A 26,315-nucleotide genomic window follows, 5' to 3' on the forward strand; every position below is an offset into this window, starting at 1 on the left:
AAAAACCAAAAAGGACAAACCCTGGGGAAACTAAAGAGTTCTCACGGTGATTTTTATTTTGTAAGCAACAATATAAACATGTGAATAAAACAGGCATCGTTTGCAGGGCTGGCCTTTGATCCAGAGTACCCTGGATCTAGCAACCCTTCCCGAGCAGACGAGGGCAAGCCTTTACCTGCGACTCCAGAGGCTGGCCAGGATGCAGTCCACCAAGACCTTTGTCATGGAAAGACCAATGCTTGAGTATTTGCTATTACCAAGCGTATGTGCAATCTTGGAATGTACCTCCCACCTCCCCCACCCCAGGATAAAAAAAAAAAATAAAAATCATACAGCTTCAAACCAGTAAAAAAAATTGCTTCCAGCTTATTGAGACTGAAATGGCCTGTTGGACTATAAACTGAAATATCATTCTGGAGATAACCAACTGGTCGTGACACAAAGTACTGTATTTACAACTCAAAAATATAACTGTTATAGACTTTAATTTATAGCAAATTTAATACATTAGTGTTTACAAAATAAATTCTGGACTCGACTGAAACAGCGTGCTGCTTAGCAAGTTCTTTTTCCTTCCTCTCTCTTTAACTGAAGAGACCACCAAGCTTAAGAGCTTCTTCTGTGACCCACACACAACGTTTGATGGTGTCAGATGTTGGAGAAAACCAAATGTTTCCTGCATCTCTAAAGGTTTGCTGCTTGGTACCTTCTATTGCTCAAGCTGTACAGTTCAAACCTTAAACTGTCCTTTAACAAGTTCCATACACGTCTCAGGAAAACTACTCAGGTACTAACCAGGGCACTGGTTAATGTTACAAACTGAAGAAACAACCGTGCTACTAACTCACACAACAGGAAAGAGGAAATATAACTACACATTCAATCTCTTATGCCTAAACAGCAAAGCTGCAAACTCCATTGCTTAAAGTAAGATACTTCAGTAAGTGAAACAGTACCATACAGTTCAAGAAACATTTTTTTTTAAAAAAAACCAAACATTTTAATAGTATAAAAAGTTGTTTTACTGGTGTTTCTACTATAAAGCTTTGTTCCACAAATCAAGTGATAAAATAATTAGATATGTTTACAGTGATAAGAGACTGCAGTGTAGACATTTCAGCTCACATTTTGCTGAGCGTTTCAGTACAACAGAGACTGACTGGTTTGTTAATACACACCTAGGACACAGAGCAAACTGCAGACATGAAGTGCACACCTGAATAGGGAAGTTTACCCTCTGACATGGTAACTCACTTTCTTCAGTTCTCCCTTTCCCCTCCAGAACACGTCGTAAGCACAAACTGTGTTTGGAAATGGAGGCATATAACTGTCTTGACTGCAGAGCAGCACAGAGGAAAGATGGATGCACACAAACACACCATGGAAAATTCCAAAGTTATATGCCAACTACTCCTCCTTAGATAAAATGACATCTTCAAAAGTGAACATGTACAAAAAATAAAAAATGTCAAATAAATAAAGAATACAGATGTTAATTAATCACACACATAAAGAAACGTATTGGCATACTGTATGCAGTATACAGTATATTCATAGAATCATGTGGGCTGGACAGCACTTAGCAAGGAGTTATGTGCTGAAGACAACTCCTTTCTCTCCTCCAAAAAAATCTTATGGTTTCTGGATATCAAGATATCAAGTGCAACCTTTTACACCGATGCATAAATCCTGCACCGTTTCTCATCTTTGCCACACTTGGGATGCCTTTTTTTTTTTTTTTTTTTTAAGATCCACAGAGAAGTCCAAGAAGTTATAATGGTCTGAATGACAATTTTTGCAGCCCTGTCCATACTACTTGGTCTCTCGAGTTTCCTACCAAATGAAATTTAGTAATTGTATGGTACCTCAATCCCCAGTTTTTCCTGAGGAAATGGGAGCCAATCATATGGACTCTTCCATCCTCTAACTGGCATTTCCCACACTCCTGAGCTGTGTGTAGGTATTATGCTGTGAGTGTGTTACACAAAGGCTGCTGGAACCATTGGAAGTGATGTAGCAATAGTTAAGTGTCAAGTACATCTGCTATGATACAGAATTAGGGTCTAGGTCTATCAAATGCTATATCCACATAACATTTTAAACCATGAAAATATTGTATGCATTTTCCTTTTTCTACAAATATTGTTGCAAACTTGCTGTTAATTGCGTCACGAGGTTTGCATTCCTAATTCTCCAATGATTTTTAATTCAAATGTTTAACAACCATATCTACGCTAGGTACACTGAAAGTAGACATTGAAATTTCAAGTAAAATGAACTGTAGCCACATCTACTGGACTCAATACACGTCCCGACATCTAGATTTACTTTGATAAGTTATACAAATACATAATACATTCTTAAATAATGAAGACCCACAATATTAATTTGTGAATCTTCCCACGTTATAAAACCACTTTTACAGGAATGTTTATCCACCTGTATTACTGTTTTAGTTGCAGTGTCTCTTGCTTTCCTGTTTCCACAGATTACTGTACCAGTTCTTAGGCTTTGGCTATTGAAATCTCTTATTTGAATGAGGCAACACTGGTTATTAAGGCTGGTTTTTTTTTCTCTTGTGAAGTTTCATTCTTTACTATGACACTGTTTTCCAGAGCAGAATGACTATCTTGTGTCTTCAGGTTCTGTTTTTATGACCTTCCTTTCAATGTTGTTAAAAGCTGAATGAGGAAAATCCTTTAATATACCAAGGCCTTCTGCATTGAGAAAAGAAAGAAAGAAAGGAAGAAAGAAAGAAAGATAGATGTTAAAATACTGTTTGGAAACAAATGTTTTGTTCTTAAATCAACAAAAAGGTCCAAGAACGACATGGATACAAACAGATGAAGCAATAAATTCTGCCTCCTCCTCCAGGTCTTTAACCCAGCTGGGTTAGAACCACCTCAGTTACACTGCAGTGATGACAGAGGAGCATCAGAGATTCACTTCAACCCCTCTGGCTGCGCTGCAGGGGCTAATGGAGATGCACTCTGCACTTGCACTTTGAGAAGGAACAGGCAAAAATCCCCTACTGGAGATTTCACTCAATGAATTAGCACTGGGATTGGGACAAATCTGCAAAAGAGGTGAGCCAAGACTGCAGTGTCCCAAAGTGAAACAGACAAGATTCTGCCTGGTTTTCAAAACACCAATTTTTGCACCTTGTCTTTCAAATAACCTCTTTCCCCCTGCATCTTTCAAACTCAGGTGGGATTTTATTATTGCTCCTAAAGTCACCAGAGTCTCACGAACCCCTGGCTTTAGCTCAGTGCACTGAGTATTACACTGGAGGCACCCACAGAGAGTTCACAAAGGTTTTTTGCTCTCTTCTATCAAACTTGGAGTGGGTTTCTCCCAATGCCAGAGGTAAATTACAAGACTGGCAGTGAACAGAGGTCACTGAATGAGAAACCCAGGTGGCAAACACTTACTGCATCACATGTAGTTCAAAGCAGAGAAACAGTGCTAGGTCCTTGTAAATCAAAATAAAGACATCTTCTTTATAAAAAGCCTGATTCTATTATCGGAATGAAGCCATCTCATAATGATGTTGCTGTCACTGTGATGCAGTTTAAGTATTTAATAGCAGTAATTTGGGTCAATACCCAGGACAGACCCATGCCAGGACTTGATTATCTGATTCTAGCTACTCCATCCCCTGAACTTTTCCCCAATAATATTCAATCTGACTCTAGATTATCAAGTAACACTCCTTTGGAGTTTTCTCCAAAGCCTTGATGACATGGTTACACACAATGCATGCCAGCCTGCCTTCCTGGCTGCTTCATTTAGAGACATCACAGAAAATAAGAAATGGTGGGTAATTTCTCAGGGGCAACACTAACCTGAGGACTGGGACTTGGCCTCACCGCTGGGGTAAAGCCGGATCAAGTCACCGCACAGAGATTTCCCAACGTGCTGCTCTCCATCAAGTGAAATGTGCTGCATCTGTCTGCTTGGCAGGTTGGGCATCCGGAGGTTCAGTGGTCTTTCACCTGCAAGTTGGTCACAGTGAGACATTGATGCTTTAAAAGTAAGTCAGTATGAAAAAACAGAGACTTAAACACATGTTAATTCTATCAGCGAAAATGCATCCTAGATTCCAGCTGCTCAGGGAAGTTTTCTAGCAAAACAGGGCTTATGTAAATATACTGCTTTGCAGACTAATTTAGAGGCACTGCTACGAAGGGACACTCAGCCAGACCAAAAAAAAAAAAATTAAAAAAAACCCCTTTATTCTGCTCAAAAATTCTCTTGAGATACAAAAATTTTCCTCTCCCACTGCACAATCCCTCCGAGATCCAAAAAATTTCCAGTTCCTCTGCACAATGGCCAAATGGCATAAAGAAGCTTGCTGGGCCAAGGAAAGCTAGATCCACACACCTATTCTTCATGATTACTTCTGTACCTCATTACTTGACTAATTCATACAAATGAAAATCTTGTTTTTAACACTTACTTGTCTTGATTCCCTTAGTTGTCCCTCTACTGCTTCTTTTCAACCCCCTTAGAAAAACTAGCATTTAAAAAACAGACACAAGAACTTCTGGTTGTATTTCTTGTTTGCAACATTTTGTCTCAATTCACAACAGTAAAAAAAGTGATCTAAACAGAAATGCTCAAGCAAAACAAACACTCCTAAAATTAATTCAAGACAAGGAATAGCCAGTTGGTAAATCAAAGAGAACCACAGAACTGTAAGCTTTTTGAAGAGTAACAAGCCACTAAGAACATCATTAGAACATGCTTAGTGCTAAGTCATTTACATAGCCAGCTCCTCAGGTTTTGTTCCTAGACTGCACAAACAGGTAAACAAAAAGGGGTACCAACTATATTACCTCCTTTATTTTCAATTTCTCAAAGAAAGAACACAAATGAAATGCAACACTCTGCTCTGTTTTCAAAACTGAGGATAAAGCTAGAGCAAAGTCCTGCTCTCAATAACAGCAGTGCACCCAACCTCCTGCCCTCTCCATGTTATCCCTGGGGAAAGCAGTTTGCCCAGATGCACAACAGGAACAGAAGAGAACCCAAGTGTGCATCTGATTGCATTATTTACACAGTAAGCACTTCAGGGCAGAGAGAGATCTTGTCTTGTCCATTTAGTGCTCAGGGTTCTGTCTGAGATAAACACCACCACTGACAGAGGTTGCATAACATCAAATGTCTCTGCTGGCAGCACCGTGTGCCTGGGAGCTATGGGAGCTACCATACCTTGTCCATCAGCATTATCTAATGACATGCCATTGGGGCTGTGCTCTTCCGAGTTCTGCCTGTAACACCCTGTGGAAAGGCGTCTCTCTAATGCTGCCTGGTTGCAGAGAAACTCCATCTGTTTTGCCATCACCTTTTCCGACTGCAATTGAAACAAAAAAAGATTTCTCTCTATATATGTACATAGAACAAGTCAAAACACAGGAGGAAAAACAGGATCAGATGAAAAGACTAACAGCCTAGATAGTGGTTTTTGTTGACTCATATGTACAGATGTGTGTTTTACGGTTTCTTCAAAACTATGAAGCAAACAAAATATTTTTGCACCCATAGAGATTTTCATAATGTACATCTGAGTCACTCAAGAATACTTAAAATCCAAGCTGTTGTAGCTCATCTACCCAGAAATGCAACATTAAATTCTGTTCTTCAAAAACACACAAAAATCGCTTCCTGCACTTTAGGACTGCAGGTTACGTGAAAAGAATCTCAAGAGAAGCAAAAAAGAATGTCTTTATTATCCAGTTAGTTCTGTTCAAATATATGCCTTCACAAAGTATTCCAGAAAGTATTCCAAAAGCAATGGCAACATCTGCTAAAAACTTATGCCAAGATTTCACCAGACATCTTGGAATCTTTATTTTAGGAAACAGCACTACACAAGCTTAAAAATCTGCCATTCTGAAAGTGTAGGATGACAGTATGTTTGTGGGGGATAAAGGTGTGAAATGTCTGTCTAGAAGAAGAACAAGACCTATACACCTCTAGAGAGTGGAGCTAAACAATCCAGTGCAACGTGGGAGGAAATGGCGTCTGAATGTTTGTCATTGACTTTAATGCCAAGAGAATTCTAACTTTCACTATAATCTTGTTCTTGAGAGAATGTAAATAAGCATCTTGCAAAAATAAGAAGAAAATCACAAGTCAAGAAAGTTGATTTAGAAGAGCCACAATGAACACGAGAACAGAAAGTACACGAACTTAACACGTACAATTGATAAGAAAAATTGATTTCTCTCCCAGGTAATGCTGTAATTGTTTCAGCTGCTACAAAGGTCGACTCATTGCAGAGCATTTCACTTTTCATGGGAGATGCTGAAAGCCCTGACTTCCCACAAAAGGCTGCTTGATCAGCATAGTTCAATAATTTGAACATGTACAGTGACAGCCTAACAGACCAGCAAACCCTGGGCTTCTCCAGCACCGTGGTGACCCTGACAGCAGGGCAATGGCATGGCCAGTATTTACATAATCTGGCTCAGAGCTCATCAGGGTCTGCAGAAGAACACTGATAGCTCCAGCCCTGTCTTGGGAGGAAGGTAAAAGGAGAAACTATTTTCAAACAGATTACTTACAAGTGTAGTTTAATTCTGCTATTCTGTCACTCCTGTTACCAACTTTTGAACTACACAGTAATTTTTAAAAAGAAGAAAACATTTCTCATTCATGCCATCTTTGTTGTTTGCTTGGGATAAAACCAGAATTTTAAACTTCTATTATGCTTCTGATCACCACAGAAAAACCTGTGGAGTTGCGGATACGTTTAAGCTTGAATTAAATCTGTAGTTCATTGTTATATGGCAGCGACCAACAAAAACTTTAAAGCATATACAAACAAGCTCATGTAATTATTCTGTGACATCAGAACACGTGGTTTAACTGCATTTGATGTATCCCAGATTTGTGTGACTGAGCACTACTTTGCAATAGAAGAAGGTAAATGATAGGGTAACACATCCATTCTCAGAAAACAGGAAGGTAACTCCTAAATGTAATCTTACGTGCACATTTGGTGATTACATTTGCCCAAATCAGCTATACAAAAAAAATTTGTTGCAACTTAGCATGAAATCCCTCCTTGGCAAGAACTGGCAGTAGGAGATGGGTATTTTGCCTCGAGGCTGGGATACACTATAGAAAAGACAAAGAAAAAATTGGCAACCTGTCTTCATTTATACAAAGCTTTCTGTCTGCTCAAGAACACTGCACTTCCACCAGGCTAGGTGCTGCTTAGGAAACCAATTTATCCTCTCAGATCCAGAGGTTTGCTTATTTCCTAAACACACTGGCCTTTCTTCTTGTAAGACAAGTCAGCAGAGAGGACTCCAAGATCGCCTACTCTATTCCTCTCAACTCAGAAACTTGAGCTTTCCATTTATAGCGGGTAACACAAGTAACACAGCACAGCCTGTACCAATACTACCCTACTTGCTCCCAAGAGGCAACCACAGATTTTCAAGCCTACTATGCTGCATCTTACCTCCTTGGAACTAACAAGGGCAAAGCTGTAGTACTGTGACAGAACAGTTTCGGGAGGTAAACCCAAATTAAGAGTGACGCAATCACAGCTAAGCTGGGTAGCCTTTTAAGACTGATGGGAATTCATTTAGTCATCAAAACAACAACATCAAAACCAATGTACAAAGACACAGCCTGTGTTATTCACAACGTACTGTAGTTGGTTTACCTGGGAATTGAGAGCTGTTGGGTCTTCACTCTTTCCTTTAGCCAAAGCGAGTGGCATTTTGTCTTGCTGATAGAGTGTCTGGACTGTGTCCTGGAAATCAGGATAACCATCCTATTGAGCATAAAAAAGAAACCAAACCAAGGGGGACATATTACTATTTTTTCTTTACCTTCTATGTACACATAGAAGAAGAAAAAAAAACAACCGAAAAATCACATTCCTGAACTTCTGTGAAAATTCTGGACTGCAATGTTTGTGCTATCTATTTCATTTATATTTGTGCATAAAACACACACAGCCCCTCCACAGCAACTGCTATATACCTAATATGGCACAGAAAATCTCATCTCTCTCAAGTTTCAGGTGAATCCAGACTGCCCTTGTTACTCACACTAAACTAGCTTACATTCAGCCTTGACAGGCAGATTTAGGCCTATGGTTTCTGTCACTTTCCAGGAATCAAGTTTATATGTAGGCAAGGATATATACTAACCTTGTGAAACTGAGAAAAGCCTCCTGAAATTCAACATATTTCACACAGAACCTACACTTGAATCACAAAATGAAATATCACCATTTCAGAAGTACAGCGGAAAATTTACAGACTATGAGAAAACATGATTCAATAATTCTTTCAGTCTGAAATTCTTATGACATGCAAATCTCTTCTGCAGCTTGCATATGTATCAATAAAGCAAATAAAGTTCCTGTGAAAGCCTGCCAGACTCCATTAAAACAACCACTGAAGCAAAGGTTCAAAACGAGGGATTTATCTATCTTGGTGTTATAAAAGAAAAGCTCATGTGCACTAGAGGAACATCCAGAAATGTTTACAGAAGCACAGTATAGGTAACTCTGTTAAAATGTGAGAGGAAGCCAGAGATCTTAAGACAGACCCAAACCTGAGAATAATGCCATCTGTCCCTGAGGTTCTACAGACCTCGGTCTCAAAAACACACTAAATTAGATATATTTGCCCTGTAGATTCCAAAGACACATACATGTCAATAATTGCATTTTCAACAATAGATGGACAAAAGGCTTACTGCCCAAGGAAAATAGAAGTGATCTTTCAGAAAAAACACAGGGGAAGTACTATGAGGTTCCCTCCACTGGCAGGCTCCCCACTGACCCGCAGGGGAGGGGTCTGACTCATGGCAGATGGCCAGGACCTCAGTGCAAAGAATAATGAATATTCTTTATGCTCAGGGCAACACCTTAAAATCTGTCAGAATGCTGCATATTGCTTTTAAACACCCAACATACTCCCTCAGAGAACAAATAAACACAAAAACGTCACAGCCACAAAGCTGTGCCACAAAGCCTCTAACCTAAGCTGGAAACAAAGGCTTTGCAGCACATTTCCATGAGCACTGACCACTTCTATAGTTAAGACCTGAATATCTCCAGGAGAAGAGAATGATTGTGTGTAGGAAGATGAGAAGCTGAACACACAAAACCCTATCACTCAGGATCCTATTTTTACAACAAAACAGGTAACACAGTTCTTCACAACACATTTGTGATCACCTGCCTCTACCAAACCAGGCTGTTTCCCAGAGGCGGCTCTGGCTGCCTGCTGCTGTGCCAGCTCCCCCTCAGCCAGGAGGTAACTCCTGGAGGATGACACATTCTGGATCACCTTCCCAGAGCCCTTCCCACTGCTGCCTGTCCCTGATGCCCCGTGGGATGAGGAGCAGGCTGGACCAAGCACCAACCTGCTCTGCCCCACGGTTGCCTGGAGGTCCTCCTGCATGCACTGCAGCATTTTTGTTTTGCCATGCTGCTGCTTAGTTGTTTTCCAAGCGGTTTTGTGCAGCAGATGTTCCCAGTCCCACATGTGCTTTTTTGCTCCCTCTAATGACATTTTTCCTATGAAAACAGTACCTTCTACTGCTTTTGCTGTTTTTGTGAAAAAAACAAATCCCACACTTTGGTTTTCTTTTCAGCCTTCTCAGAAATAGTGGAGGTGGGGCTTTTCTCTCCTCTTTTTCCACCCATACTGGCACCAAGGGAAGACTCTTCCTTGCAGCCTCCGCTCAGGTCTCCCTGCCTGTGCCCCCTGACTCCCACTGAGCTATGGGAAATGAGTTTTTGAAAGCTCTTCCCACCCCTCTAGTTCAGATGAATGGAGACACAGACACACAAAGTAATTTCTTCAGACGACACACAGCAAGAATATTTTTAAAAATTCTCCTTTTTTCCTCTCTAGGCTGTTCACACAGACTCTGAAGGGGAACTTTGTCAACCCCAATAGTGATGAAGAGCCTCTTCCTCCACTTCTGCCTGATGTATCTGTGACTTGTTTTGCTTTTTAAGTTGGTGCCACAACAGCTCACTGCTCTGAGTTGAGCTGGCACTGAGTCACAGAAGATGACAAAAAAAGGGGTGCCCCAGCCACACAACACCTAAGCAGGATTGATCCTTGCTCTGCAGGAGGATGTGTCATTTCCACCCCTATCTGCCTCTCCTGCTCTTTGTCCAGAGCAGATTTAGGAACTACAACTCCTTTTTTATAATCTGCTCCCAAATACCAATTCACTCCACTCCTTTTTTCGCTCCCTCCACACCTTTAGTCTGTCATTTGCCTGGAATTTTTTCCCCTTCTCCTCTTTACACTTCACTCCCACAGCTCACCCACCCACTCAACGAATAAGAGGGGGAGAGCTCACAGGGGAAGAGAAAGGCTTTTACAGGTAATTTGATGTAATTCATGGCACATTGTTTCTTTGTAATGCTTGTGCAAGTTTCATATTCATGAAAGGGATAAATTTACAATGTGGCTGCAGATTGACAGAGCTGCAGCATGCACACACAGCTCTGCTGGCTCTGCTCAAGGATGACCTTCAGAGCCTCTCTGGAGGCTTTTTTAAGTGTTATTATATTTCAGGAAATTAACTCATCTTTTTTTTAAGTAATCTTTTACACTATGCAAACAGGCTGTGAAGTCTTTCCAAACTGAAGCCCCAGTAATTTTAGGCCACGCTTCACAGAGACATTAATGACTAATAGTTAAAGGAATGGTGAATCAAAATACAGAGTTCAGCCTTAAAACAGAAAGGCAAAATGACTCTTCCCCAAAAAAAAAAAAAAAAAAAAAAGAAGGAAAAAGGAAACCAGAAAAAAGCAAGTTATAACAACAAAAAATATACCCCTTGTTCACATCTTTTCTGTATTTACATCATGGTGAGCAAACAGATCCACGATGAAGCATTACAACTCCAAAAACAGTGTAAGGAATTCTTACACAGAACAGAAGGAAAAATCTGCATTTGCTACCATTTTCCTTTTTACTTTCACCTTTCCAAAAAAAAACCCAAACCAAAACATAACCAAAAAGATCCCTGAACATATAACTAAAAAAAAGACTTTTTACTCTTAAAAAAAAAAAATTGCAAGCACCAGGAACCCAAAATAGCAGTGATCTCCTATGTCATACTGCATCTTTTTTACATTTCATTGAAGTAAAGCCCAAAATTTACAGTGTACATCAAATCCAAAATGCACTGAAACAGTGCTTTGCTCCTCCTTAGAACACTCCCAAAGTTGTGAGGAAAAAAGACATTTCTACTGATAACAATATGGGTAATTTCAAAATAAATAATGCTATGCTATCAGATTGAAGATTTAATTCAAATTAACTTTCAATTTCTTATTTTGGAAAAATGACCTATTTCTGAAATTTGTACAATTAGGACATGAAATTTTCACAAGCATTTTAAAATCCAACTCGTAATTTTAGATAAAACAAGAACCAAGTAAATATCCTTTCTCAGAATTATTGAACAATAAAGGGTATAAAAGAAGCAGGCCTTCCAGACTCTTAAGATTTCACCATGCAGAAAATAGGAGAATACACATCCCCTAAGGCTGTCCAGATATCCTGTTCTCCAGAAAACCTTGAGTTTCAACTTGTATTTTTCAGGGTTTCAATTTTATGCTTTCTTTCAATGAAGATCCTGTAAAAAACAGTACCTCCCTTGCAGTGTGTCATTTTAGACACTTGCTCATCATCAATTATTACTGAATGAAGGAAAAACTTTCTAATGCTGAAATCCAAGTCACTGTAATACTATTTCAAGCAGAGGAGTGGCAGGTCCCCACCAGCTCTTACAAATTAGGGCTGGAATGAACAAAAGAGAGGAGACTCAAGCAACCATCCTGCAACATGGTGTTGATAAAGGTGAAGCTGGATAAAATCATTTAATGCAGCTTTTCCCTGCTCTTTTTTGTGGGTCAAAGAACAAGCAGAGGCCAAAAGCAAATCCTGACACATAAAAATGATGTTGCTGACTTATCAAAGCTACCAGTGAATCCTCATTGCACGAGTATATTTTGCACTACAAACTCAAAACTACAACTGTATATGGACTAATGGAACTTCACAAATAAGATGAACTCCTCTATACCTGTTGAAAGCTGCCTATTCAAAACTAACTGCTCTCACCAGGGTTTGCCTCACAGGAAAATGCCTTTGTACAGGTGAAAGCACTGCAGTACTGCAAAAAAAACTTAAAGCCTTACCACATACAGTGCATCATTTATCACACAATGCGTTGCATATGAGAAACACATTTCAGAATGTGTTGCAATTTTCCTCTACAGTTAGAGAATACATCACCTATCTGTGTCACATACAAATCTAGCTCATATTCTAACACACATTTAACCTACACCTTTTTGAGTAGATAGTACAATAAAAAACACCCACATTGCTAAGGATAAATTAGATACCCACGTAACAGTCAAACAGTAATTTGTTTAAAATACAAATTATTAAGAAAGATCTGCTATTCTTATGAGGTATACAGGTATATATATGTACATTTTACTTTTTCTTTTTTCTTTTTTGTTAAAAGTAACTTTAAAAAGGCCTCAAATTTATCTTCGTAGTGGTACCTGAATAAAAAGGTAGACTACACATGCTGCTCCTGCACTCTTAACAAGAAACTCCCAGCATCTCCCCAAGCAACATCTTGTGCAAGTGTATATATGAGCCATGTATCCCTGCATTTGACACAAAACTCATTACAAAAAGCTGTAATTTAATATCTACAGGCACAACCTTTTGTGTTGAGATATACAGCTTTTATTTCAATATGATCTGTGTCCTAATTTATGGCTCAGTCAGAGATGGCTAATATTCTGCCATCAGTCCTTATCATCCAGAACTCTGTATTTTGGACATGATCAACAGCTGACTCCAGTGAATTAGGCAAACCCCACCTCATGCTGACTGAAAAGCAGCAGGCCTTGTGGGAAGACATCTCCTACAGTGCTTGAGCTTATTCCACCACAGGAAGTCAGTCAGTCCCATTCCTCCCCTCCTACTCACTCTGAGTGCAAAACACTGGGAGTATCTTTACCGTTAAACAAATCCTACTCTTTACCCCTGCTCCTACAGGTTTCTCCATCAAACACTTACATTTACAGAGACACTGGTGATGTTTTCCCACCCTCTCTCTATCATACCCATCAACTGTCTATCAAATGTTTTTCTGACAAATTTTCTTAAGACAGATCCCTTCAAAACAAAACTGAATTTCAGCACACACAGGTCAAAATACAGAAGTCACATTACTGTACCTCTATCTTGATTCTCTTTGGTGACAGCTCATCCCTTTCTCCACATTTAGATCTACAAGAGAAGACACATAAATGATCAGTAAACAGCACATTAACCCAAATCACCAATAATAATGAAAAGGAGTCATGAAAAAAAAACAGCTCAGGGAAGAACAAGATGCACAAAAAAAGCCTCCAGTTCAATTTGACATGGCAGTGAAAGTCATTCAAGTGTAGAGGAACACAAGTATTTTGTGCTGTTTTCAGAAGAATCAAGAGATTCATGGATTCTTCCTTCCAAAGAGGAAGGAAAGCACAGAAAATTATAGAAATGCTCTTGCCACTGCTTATCCAGGATGGATGTATATTTAAATGAATCTCTATTAAAGAAAGGGGAGCAAAGGAAAACTTTCTAGAAGGGTAGCAAAATGTATTTTGAAAGGATATTACATTACAGGCAAGGGAATCAGCATTTAAAAATCTAAGGTAAGTATCAAGATATTCAATCATACTTACTAATGCTAAGGTTTTAATTGTATTTAAAAGCTGTTAAGCCTTTGTCACCATTTCACAACAGCAATTCATTTGACAGAACAGTAACAACTGAAATTAGGACTCAGCTTCAGTTCCTTTAAAGGAAGCTTGTAAGCCACTCCCTTTGACCTTATCTTTTTGGCTAACAAGCCAAATCTGTATACGGAAAAAAGGAAATTGAAGCATTGAGCATCCCTGGCTACTCTGCCAATTTACATTAACCTCAAAACACACTAATGCCTCAAATGCTTGAAATACCAGCCTCTCAGATGCCTCTTAATATGCACTATCCTCAAAATACTTGCAAAACTAGAGAGCAAATAAAAAGGTAATTCAAGACAGCCAAATCTTATCAGTCTATAAGCTTCAGGACTCAAATAGCCTTTCCCTCCCTTCCCCAGAAGAGTACACTGCTAATTGAAGAGCAAGAAGGAAGTGTCTCTAGTGCTTCAGAAGAAATGCTGTCAGCCTGCTTAGTTCCCCAGAAGTAAAGACCCTCAGAGCTAAGGAAAGCCTTACTTGGTGGTCCTGTAGGTGTACTTGTAGGTGACCTCCCGAGAGATCTGCCGGGCCAGTGCGAAGAGCTCATCCCTCCTGGTCAGCAAGGCATTATCTTTCACACACAGCTGGGCAGCTGCTTCATTAACTGTTAGCTGCAAATCAAACACACAAGCACTCAGGATTTTCACACTTTCACCTACTTGTACAAGTACCTCTTCTGAAATAACAAAGAATTTTGATCACAAGTAAAATTACCTATAATTGTACACAAAACTCTGGAGGGTTTCTTCAGTTTATTTATACCCCTTACTAAACCAGGTAACCTCTTTGGGAAGAGAAAAGATATGAATGTAGTTGGTTCATAAAGTAAAACATTATTGTAAGACTGTCTCAATGTGAACTGCTTTTGCTTCATCCCAGCACTAATTAAATCTCAGTATAAAACAGTAGCTCTGAACGTTCACAGTGTTTGGCTCCCAAAGCCTGGCTTACAGGGAATACTATTTTTATAAACGCAATATGCCCAGGACTTGGGGGAAAAAAAAAAAACAACCACCCTGACAGTGTGGGTACAGATGGCTTTCCCTTGTGAATACAGAATAAATTCTGTAGAAGGTGATGGTTTAAGAAACGATTAAACTTTTTTTAGCTATGTTTCTCACCCTCATGTTTGTGAAGACTATCTTCAGACATGAATCAAATGTAACTTGTTTCAAGGATGTTTTCCTGAGCCTGCCAGGACACATTTCTAGTGCCTCTGCTGCTGGCAAAAGATTCATAAAAAAGTTGGGGAGGGAGGAAAAGCTTGAAATTGAGGCTCAAAATGGTTTTGCAATGCTCTTCAGAAGCCTACAGGAAGTTATGATACTGCCATGAATTATATCAGCTTAAAAATACTGCCGTCCAAGAAGCCTATGGTCAGCAGCATAGACACAACATTATTAATGCCATGAGACACAAATCGAGATGCTGGACAGGCTATTCCAAGCTCCTTCCACAGCAAGCAGGGCTTGAAGAGGCTTCCTCACTTTTTCCTCAGCTGAAGAACAGCCAGAATGTGTAATGAGGCATAACAGCAAGAGGCCAAGAGAATACTACAGGTGTTTTTACCAAGTGCCCACAGCTATTTCTACCATTTTACTTTTAGAAATTAAGCTGCTCTGAACAGGCTTGGCTTCTGGCAAAGGAGCACAGCTGCTTTGGAGCTACTGTCAACAGTACATCCTGTATCTGTCCCAGGCTGGTGAGTATTGCAGAGCAGCTTGGCTTCCACAGCACAGTCAGCACATCCATGATGGATGGAGACGTGCCATCCCTGACCCTGCACCCGGCAGCACCGGAGCGGCCGCGCAGGCGGCACAGCACACGTGCGACCTCAGACACCCAACCCGCTGCTCCCACAGAGCAGCAGGTCTGCACTTACAGCTGTCCCTTGGGAGAAGGACAAGAACTCCTCCCCTCAGCTGCCCCCTCACCCTGCTGCCTGCCACCCTGCAGGGTCACCTGTGAATTAAAGCAGCGGCCAGCAGCTCACCCGCATCGCATCGCTGCGCGCTCCATCCCTGAAGGATGGAAGCTGTCACAGGACATGAACAACACTCAGCCACGCTGTCCACGCCACGGGGCTTGGGGGCATCCAAACTACCAAAAATTTATTTTGCCCAACACAACACCTGTTCTCCAGGAAGGTTGAGAAAACAAAAAACATGCATTAAGAAGAGCTGAGATTCTTCTCTCAGTGGCCTGTGCAGTATTTCTAGTAAAACCTCACACAGAACTGCTGCTCCTAAATTTCAGAAGCAATTTTTCCTGTGTTTAGCCTAAAATCCTCTGATCTCGGTAGGGCACTACCTATGACATCTAAATGTTAATCAGAGCACAGACTTGAATTTAACAGGTAAACTAGATATGTTGCCTGATCCTTTGGTCTCTGTACGGATAAAAACCCCAAATCTCACAGAGATCACATGTACAAGGGCTTAACCTGAACAGGTTACTATGTTTGTACAATACAAAGTACTAAAAAAACCAAACTATTACCCCTTAGACAGGAGCAGCTGTTCCACAATGTCTGTCTTTCAAGAAAAAAACACAATGGGGAGAAAGACACAATATAAGATTAATACAACACTGATTAAAATAATTACCATCCAAAGCAGGCATTAATTTCTGTAACACTGATAGCTATTACTTTGCCAAGGATGAATAATACAGCTAATGCTTACAAAATAATTTGAGATATTTTTTATCCCTCCAAGTGTTGAAAGGTTGCAAAGAGCTGAAATGACTGAAAATGCTTTGGGTATTTGTAGGCAAATGCTGTTTATCCTAATATGTGAGAAAAGCCAAATGTTTATTTGCTTGTTTTTCCTGGTTTCTCTTTCAGGTCACATTCAGACTTACTGAATTGAAGTGCATCATGGCTTTCTGCCTTTTCAGGAGGCATAATACTGCAGATACAAAGCATTGCATGCCTAAAAATAAAGAATCTGTTTGCTGGAAGCCTTAAGGATATGGAGCAGCACAGAACCATACAGGAGAGGGATGGGTATATTTCCATCTGATGGGGTTCACAGACTCCTCCACTAGAAAACACATAATTAAATACCAAGCCCTACTGTTTTGGTGAGTCAGCAAAAGAAAAGGAAGAAACCAAGCTAGACAAAATTAATTGCTTGTTTTTCTAATTCCACTGAACTGGATTTTTTTTTTTTTTTTACCTTTTATAGGTACTGAGACAAAGACTGAAATATTAAAATGCAAATTACAAACTTGACTCAATTTTGCATGGGTCACCGAGTTCAGGGGCATGCCTTGTACTCATCCCTCCTCCAGTCCAGCTTTAAACATTTAAGTGCTCTCTGTGTTTGAAAAGCTGTGTAACACTGAACAATGGGATGGATTAAGGACAACATGTTTATTAGTTTTGGAATGCCTTCGGAAGATTTTATGTCAGATTAATGCTTTATGCAAATACTCCTACCAGGAGCACACACTTCCAAACCAGCCCAGTGTCTACAGCTCTCACAGGCCTCTAATGGCTGCTCCAGCCCTCTGAGACACTTCAGCGCTCATTCTGAAACAAAATATTCTCACTAATTCACACTAATATTTGATCTTAAATTTGCATCCAACTCCCCTCTGCTTGAGAAGCCAGAGATACCCTAATCTTTACATTAAAAAGTTAACCATTACTTAAGCTCTCTAAATTCATAATAAAGTTTATTCAGCTGTTCCTTGACAGCTGCCAGGAGAAACCTTGAACTGTGAGGCAGAATGACAGTATTAACATGTGCAGAAAAACAGTCTCTGGACCTGCAGAAGCTTACCTCCCTGGTTGTTTAAGGTCCTTCCCTCTGAGCAGCAAATTCCTTAAGCCATCAGAACCAAAAACACACTGAGGCTGAGTTTATGAAAGGCAAACTCTGCTTTAGCAGATTTTAAACAAAAAAAATTAGGTCTCATTGCTGCTATTTATTTTCTGCCTTAAACAGAAAATGAAGACAAAACTGTTCAAGGCAAAACTTTGAGAAATCCAGCCTCTTTAAGCCAACAGTAAACTAATTACAAGCAAATTCTTCTTGTTTGCATGTGTGCAGTTCCCATCAAGTTCAGCGAGGCCCCACATGCGTAAGTGAGGCATAAGTCAACCACAGACTCCTTTGATCTTGTGCCCTTAATCACAATAGCGATAGAAATATTTCCTAAAGCCAAACCATGCTCTCATTCCATTTTTAAACGTGGTTTTACAATGATGTAGTAAAGATCTGTAGTGCAATACTAAAAAAAATGAGCAAGGCAGAGCAGTTGTCCTTTCTTCCAGTTCACTGCTATCCCGCTCCTTCAATTACTACTCTAGTGTTCATCCCCCAGTTTTGCAGAGCCACTCCTGAGCCTGCACAAAAGGTGCCCCAGGAGCCCACCTTCCAGTACACTGTTGGATGCCAGAAAATTATCCTACAAGTGGTCTGCCCAGATTTCAGAGCGTTTTCTGCATTCTGCAGTTGCTACCCCAGAGAGAGGCTGTGAAAGCACACAGCCATACGTTGTTCTACACCTCAACTGCCTCCATCCTCAGGTAAGGAGAACCCCTTTTCTCTGAATCCTGAATCTGCAGCCATGTATACAGGGCATCTACACAATTAATCCTTTCAAATCCTGCCTCCAACCCATACACAACTTGTTCTTTTACGAGGGAGGCTTCCACAAGGTCAGGGGAGTAAGATGAGATCTCATCTTGTACAGTGGATAAATTCAGAGATTATAAGTGTTTGACATAAAGCCACAGAGTACAGAAGTGTAAGCTGCACAGCTAGAACTGTGTGGTAGGAATGTGGCTGACTACTGTGGAAATGTCTCCCCAGCCTGCAGTAAAAGCCCTTGTCAAGTCAGTGCCGGTGATGTGCAGTCGCCTTATAAATGTAAATATGTAAACAAAAATGTAAAGAAATACGCCTTGTTTCCTTCTGCCCTTCTACTCAGAAACATAAAGACAACTCAGTCTTATGCTATGGATCACACACCTACAAAACTTCTACATGAAGCGAAAAAAGGCTAGAGCCAGTACAGTTTTTTTGGCACTCCTGTAACATAAACACTGCCTTTCCTTTTGGGAACTAAGCCTTACATGCCAAATTTTAAATCCAACTGAAATTTTGCAATCACTGTTAACTGTGAAAATGCTGATGCAGCATTCGTATCAACAGAGTTTTGGCAGAGCTCTGAATTAATGTTTGTTCTCCTCTTGTACAGTACTTTGGCACTAGGAAACGACTCCCCACACAGACACACCTATTGCATTACAACACATGCAGTGTGAGCCTCAGGAATGCCACAAGAGGAGCAAGGGAGGCCCACAGGAACTTTCAAAGGCAAGAGGGAAGAGATGCTTCTCAGGGGTGAAAAGACAAACTATTCAGGTTACAACCACCCATCAATACTGGAGACATCCTTTCCTTTCCTCCTCACGCAGTCCACACCTCACTTGACAGGCTTAAGGCCACTATGCCCAAAAAAGCCCACAGGTTGTATAATTGAGCTTCATCCCAATTCAAACAAACAAACAAAAAAACCAATCCATGCCACTGGGTGTAGGGACCTCACTGACAGAATCCTTTTCATCTCAAGTGCACAAGCTACAGGACAAAGTCTTGAGGTGAGGGAAGACAGCAGAAGGTAGTAACCACATCAGACACAAGGAATTTTAGTTACTAATCTTCCAAACAAGTCTACTCTCAAAGCTGCAAGGAAATACCATGACAGACCATCTTTAAGAATGTACCAAATCCTTAGAATCCCCAAGGCCATGCTCAGGGTGATACTCGTTGCTATGCAGGTGCCAAACTCTCCAAACCTTCTGTCTGACAGGCCACAGCAGCGAGTGAGCAGTGTGATGACAACAATCACCACGAGCACACACACACACACACACATCCCCACACCCACCCACAAAAGGAGACCTGGGCTGCACCTGAGATTTCCATGTCAGGCCAGGACTGCCCACAGCACTCAATGCACAACTTCCAGACACACAGCTCTCATCACTCAGCAAGAAGTGCCCATACAAGAAGTGCATCTTGTATAAGGTGTAGGAATAGGGGGGGAAGCCCAGTTCTACTCGAGCTGTTTTACCTCGTGGAGGGTGAGGTGCTTGCCATCCTTTCTTTTCGAGTCAAATCTGCCATATATTGCACTGTACTTCCTGATCTCCTCCTCTTTGTGAGGGTCATCGTCACTCATCTCAAAGATGTGACCAATCATCTTTGCCAGTTTCTTATTTGTTTTCAGTAACTCCTTCACTTCATTGGAGTCACTTTTGGGCAGGGAGGGAACCATACGTTCTACACACTCAGCAACTGACAGAGCAGCAGCAGCATCCAGGGTCTCGCTGTTTTCCTTTGGTGATGCTGGAGAGCCAAGGTCAGCCGGGGAAAGGCTGTGCTCACTCTCTGTGGTGTGGTGTCCTTGCCAGAGCCTGGGCTCGCTGCTGCTCTGCAGTGATAAGCTCCCCACATCAGATTTGCTCGTGCCCACGCTCTGCACGCACGTCGTGGCAGCGCATTTCGGAATCTTCAGGTGAGGCTCTCTGGTGCTGCTGTTCCTCTCGTAACTGCTGCAGGATATCCCCAGCCACGCAGGAGACCCTTCTGGCAGCTTATAGATTGGAATGCTGCTGACTGGTAAGGAGGTGAGAGGCTGATTAAAGAGGCCAGGGTTTGTGACCCAGTCCCTCAAAGCCTTCTGCAGCCGTCGGACATGAAGTGGCTTGCTAGCCATGCCTACAAGAGCCATTATCTCCAAAAACTCCTCTTCACCTGCTTCACAGAGCTGCTGGACATCATCACCACCCTGCTGAATGAAGGCATCAAAGTAGAATAAGAGATTTGCTTTTTGTAGTATTCGATACAGCTGCAATTCTCCAAGGGTTCTGGGCAGAGCTGACGCCATCACGGACGACAGAACCTGCAAACAGTAAAACAGAGAGAAGATGAGCACTAAAGCACCGATACCCAGATGTGCTGTCCCGCCGCCCAACCTCACACAAAGCTGTCAACTCACAGGACAGCATTTCTTTCTCTCATTACAAGAACACCCACAGATATGAATAAGGGGCAAAAGCTCTATTTTTTGACTTGTAAACTTAATGGAAACATTTTTGAAAGAAACCAAATCAGCAGATAGTTGTGATGCACCAACAAAAAAGATGATTCAAACACATAGCCGGCTTGTTTTCAACATTCCTACTTCATGTGTGTTCCCAAGAATGTCAGCCAATATCGCTCTCAGATTCTACTCGATTCTCTTTTATATCTTAAGATGAAAATGATCACAAAACACATTCTGAAGAATTACAGAATACTCAATCCCTGAAGCAAAAAATCTCATCAGTTTCAATTCTTCTTCATTGTCGCATCATTTTCCCCCACGGAATGTGTGGAGGACTGTAAAAGAAAAACAAAGAAGAAAAGTGCTTCACAGAACCCCAGAGGATTAATGAAGTTGGGTCACTAAAAGAGTGTTTAAGAACCAAGTATTTCTACAGTTTTACCTGTTTCATGTAAAAAGGATCTAATGCCTCTGCTGATCTTAATTATGGCAGCAACAGCTGCAGAAAAAGCTAAAATACTGATGGACTCCAACACATACAGTTTAAAATCCTTAGTTTGAATTCACCTGCCTGTTTCATTTGCTAACAAGGCTGCCTGTCATTGACACTTGAGACATGAAATACCACTCAGCAATACAGCAACTGTACTTAAAGGCTCCCACCAGACAGATCTCTGCAGTGTTCAGCTCCTACAGCAGCAGGAAAAAACATGTGCACAAGTTTCAACTTCATAAACCCCTTATCCAGTTATAGCACAACTAATAAACTCCTCAGAGAATTCTAGGATCTCACACACACACCTCTTCACTCTGTGGTGGCTTTCATGGAAACAAGCAGATAATTTCCAGTATTACTGTATTACACTAAACCACCAATCAATAAGGTCTAAAGCATGTAATTTATAGTTGGTTGAGAAAGTAACAGAAATAAAACACTGAGCAGGTCTGCTAACATTGCTCTGGCTCTACTATCACACTGGACTTGAAAAAACACACAGTAGTAACCTAAAAAACAACACCTACATAAAGATTTGCACACACTAGGGAAAAAGTATTTTAATACTGTTCAACTCCCCTTCTTCCAAAACTGCAATGCAAGCAAATACGTTTGCTATGGGGCATTGGGAGATTGGTTATCAAAAGTAAAAGTCAGAAATTATATTCACAGTACATGCTTTTGCATATTGTAAAACATGAAAAATATTGTAAAAAAATGGTTTGGGTATTTTTGTGGTTCTTTCACAATATAAGCCTTTTCTTCACAAAGTCAAACATACACATAAAACAAGCAGAGCCCAACTTCTATTCAGGAGGCATCTGGAAGACCAGGCTTTTGCTGCAAAATTCTGATTTAACTCTACTAGAGAAAAATAAAATCAGGAGGCCAAAAGAAACTTCCCAGAAATGTATGTGGCAGCAATGGGATACTGACAGTCAATCTCTTCAGGAAGAGAGATGAAGCCCAGGGGAAATAAAAAAAAGACTCAAAACATACAAAACCCCCAAACCACCAGATGAACATATCATTTCTGATATGTGTGCCAGTATTACAGCAGAAGGGTAGTAATAGCAGTTTAGATTCAAACAGCTACCTCAAGGAGCTGCTGGTGAGCCTAAGAGCTAATGAACAATACACTTTGGAACTCAGGGTGAAACTGTAAATACTTAATAGCTACATATTTTAGAAACACAGTTTGGCTTGCAGAAAGAATAGTTAACTGCAGGATATCAACCAAGTACTGTCAACACTCAAAGACACAAGAAACAAGGAAAATGAAGAAAATCACTTAAAGGTAACCATTCACAGGGCACAGCATTCACTGCTTTAAAAAGTGTCATTATTTCACTGAATTTTTTAGAAAAATCCTCCTATTCTTAACAAAATTTGTCAAGATAACCAAAATTAACAGCTTATGGTTTAGTGGCATTCCAGTAAACTATTCCTACCCTCCCATTTCAAATGATGCTGACTTTTCACCATCAATACCACAAATTAACTTATATAACTTTTAAAAGAAGGCCCATTTCCTCTGGAAGTTATTCATCTTAGCACAAAATCTACATAAATCAACATAAATGGACTTTGTGCCGAGAGCTAAATTGAATCTTGGGAGGACGGTGGCAGTGAAATTACACACAGCCCAAGAGCTCCAGGCAAGCCATGGAACTGAACTCATTTTTCCAGCCCACAGGCTGGAAGAGCAGCACCAGTCCACAAGCAGCCTTTACCTAGAGGCTTCTAATCAACAAATCTCCTCATGACAGATAAAACTGGATTAATATGTACTATGGAGGCATCAGCAGAGAGTCCACGCTTCAGACTGCATTGAGATTTGCATTTAAAGCAAGACTGAAATCCCTTTGTTTTGTACTTTAAAGACCCATTCTGTTTTTCAAATTCAGCGCAGTAACTCCTGAGAGGGCTGAGCAATTTTTCCATGTACGACCGCTACCGATTTCTGCAGAGAAGGCATTTTCGAACACTCCTCCTTTTAACCTCTTTTCTCCTTGCATTAAACAGAGTTCCTCCAGCACTCACCTCAATGCCATCCCAAGTTATTTCTAAACTGTACCAAGGTGAAGGCTCCCTCCCCTTTCCGAGACGGCCTCTCCCAGCTACGCTGCTTCTCCAGACACGAGCGCTCCAGTCCCTGCTTCGGCCCCGCTCCCAGCCTACAAAGCCCGGGAAGCAGCTATGCTAGTCCACCTGCAGGAGTAAGACGAGGCTTAGGAAGAGGACGAGCAACAAGCAAGGACTGCTGAGAAAGCAGCACAGCACTGCCTGAGCCCAAGGAGACTGTGAACCCAAAGGACACCTGGCGCTGCTGCTGCTGGCTCTGCTCACCCGGCCGGCTACACAAAGCCTTAGCACACCCACTCAAGTCTCAGCGCCCCACATCTTTCAGGTGACCTTTAAGCTGTATCTAAGAGACCTGAAATACTGCTTTCCACCACTGTTCTCATTTCTTAGTGCACTGGGGACTGTGCTTTTGGGGCAAAGGGCGAACACGAGAAGAGGTTACACAATGAGAAGACACAGGGAGCGCTCACAGCCAGGACACTTGTGTCTGCTCCTCACCAGGAAGAGCATCTTGGATAAGACCCTGGGGCACCATGTGTGATCCTCCTCTCCTGCAGCCTACTCAATAAGTCTTAGGCTGTCTAATCTGTGATCCCAAACCAACCTGGTTCAGGAGTAACAGCCTGGTTATGTCCTCTGGCAAATCCTAAGAAGCCAGCCAGAACGATCTGCTGCAGATCGTGAGTGAGCAGGTACTCTAACACAACTGCAAACCCTTTCTCCAGCAAGAGGCAGGAACGCAAAGCTGGCGCGGGGAGGTCTACAGGAATAAATGAACACAGCCACAGCACTTCAGCTGCTACTTCTCCCTCTTCTTTGCTTGCTGTCCATACCAGTGAGAAGTGTCAGAACACACAGGGAAGAGCAGCCATCTCTAATGTTTTTCACATACAGAACAAAGAAGCCAGAAAACTCCCCACAGCAGACAAAGCTGTTTAAAATAAACACAAGGCTGCATACGGTTATAGCCACGGGAGAACCAGGAAATCACAAGTTAGATTTTCACTCAGCCTTTGCAACCCACAACCATGCATTCTGATTTTCCACATTACCTCATTCACATCCACAGCCCATCACCCCACATGCCATGCCCTCCTCTCCAAACGCCGGCTGTCACCTTAACTCTGACCACAAACATAACTCCTGGGAAAAAGGAAAGCAAAAACCACAGAGACACCACAGAGCGCTCTTAAATATTTGTAAACAGCTAGCGCAGGAATCACAACCTATTCCTGCTCCCTCTATCAAGACAGCGGGGCAGCGGCAGCCCCTCTCAGCTCAGCACCCTGAACCACGGAAAAGCACCGGTTCCTTCCCCGCCGCGCCCGCTCCGAGCCCGGAGCCGCACACTTCCCGGAGGGGGCAGGAAGATGCGCGGCTCAAGTAGGCAGGTGGTGGATGTGGGTGAAGCACCGGGAGAAGGAAAACTCGGGAACTGTGGGATGTACGCATGGGACAAGGGTTTCCTGAGCAGCTTTCCTGCTTTTTAAGGCTGCACGGGAAGTAAAAGCAACCGAGCAACTCGAACCGATTGTAGAGATTTTATTTCATGTGAATTCTAATTGAGCTGTCACCAATTAAATTAGGAATACAAGGAGAAAGTGTGAAACATCACATCCCTGTATTTTAGGCAAAAGTGATTATTTCATAATGTATCTTGATCACTTTGGGCGTTTTGAAAAGTCTCTGAAGACAAACTGGGTTTGGGTTTGAGAGCTGGCTGCTTTGCATATTCATTACACTTCTGCAGCGTTTCCAAAGGACTTTTAGCAGGAGGAGAAAATTACATGTAGCTGCAGAAGAGAGACTTCGCAAATTAAATAGTCTTGTCTAGCTCTGAGATGTGCCAAAATACAGCCGATGAGTGAGCTCCGCGTTTACGTACAAACCCGTACCTCGCCTCAACTAATGAGAAACTCGAAACAGGCACAAACACCCTCCGCGTAAGGACGAGACGAGCGCACAAATACCTCCAGAGCAGTGTCCCGCACCGAGCGATGGAGCTCCCGGGAAGGAAACCCCCACGGCGGGCACGGACGGGCAGCTGCGGTCCCCGCACTAAGTTCGCGGCCACCGAGCCCGGTGACAGGAACCTTCCCGGGGCGCCTTCTCCGTCGGGGCTGCCCCGCGGGGCGCCGCCGCGCCCGCACAACCCCTCCCGTCCGCGCCGGGGAGAGGCGCGGCCCCGCAGAGCGCGGGGGGCGCCCGGTGCCCCGCCGCCCCTGCCCGGGACCCCGCCGGAGCGGCCGCCGCCGGGGCGCCGCCTCCGCCCGGCCCGGCCGCGCCGTCCCGCCCGCCGCCCCCGCCCCGCGGCGCACACGGCGGGGACGCTTCTGCACTTTCCTCCCACTCCCCCGTCCCCCCCGCGCCGGATTTCTCCGGGAATCACCCACGCACGACCCGCCCGCTCCTTCCGGCCGTGCCCCGCGGCGCCGGGGCCGCGCTGCCCGCGCCCCCCGGCCGCCCCGCACGTACTCTGCAGTTGGCCGCCGCCGCCGGCTGCCCGGGGCTCCCCTCGGTGCCGTCCCGGGGCCGCAGACTCAGCCCCGCCGAAGTTCCTGCCCGCGCCCCCCCCGCCCAGGCTCCTCCTTTCCCATCGACGGGGCGGGTGGGCGAGCCTGTCCCCGTCCCCGCCACCGCCTCGCTGCCTCCGCCACCGCCGGGGGGGCGCGCGGCCGCCCCGCCGCACCTCGCCTCGTCGCGGCCGCGCCTTCGCCGTGCGCGGGGGCCGAGCGGGCGGCAGGGAGGGAAGGAAGGAGGGAAGGGAGGGGAGGGAGGGAGGAAGGGAGGGAGGGGAGGGGAGGGGAGGGAGGGAGCGGCCCCCGCCCCCCCGCTCGCCGCCCCCTC

General features: G+C 42.8%; 1 protein-coding gene across 1 annotated transcript; it reads right to left on the bottom strand.

Moving 5' to 3' along the window:
* Nucleotides 1–88: 88 nt before the first annotated feature.
* On the bottom strand, nucleotides 89–26,193 carry NAB1 (NGFI-A binding protein 1). Its single transcript, XM_084208917.1, has 8 exons — nucleotides 25,944–26,193; nucleotides 19,913–20,743; nucleotides 14,300–14,433; nucleotides 13,268–13,319; nucleotides 7,682–7,792; nucleotides 5,215–5,356; nucleotides 3,846–3,995; nucleotides 89–2,717 (listed from the first exon to the last, which is right to left on the bottom strand). The coding sequence occupies exons 2-8, from the start codon at nucleotides 20,726–20,728 to the stop codon at nucleotides 2,626–2,628; spliced, it is 1,497 nt and encodes a 498-aa protein (XP_084065043.1). The 5' UTR covers nucleotides 20,729–20,743; nucleotides 25,944–26,193; the 3' UTR covers nucleotides 89–2,625.
* Nucleotides 26,194–26,315: the final 122 nt, after the last annotated feature.

This window comes from Fringilla coelebs (genome assembly GCF_963513975.1).
Source record: "Fringilla coelebs genome assembly, chromosome: 7".
In the NCBI taxonomy this organism is placed as follows: domain Eukaryota; kingdom Metazoa; phylum Chordata; class Aves; order Passeriformes; family Fringillidae; genus Fringilla; species Fringilla coelebs.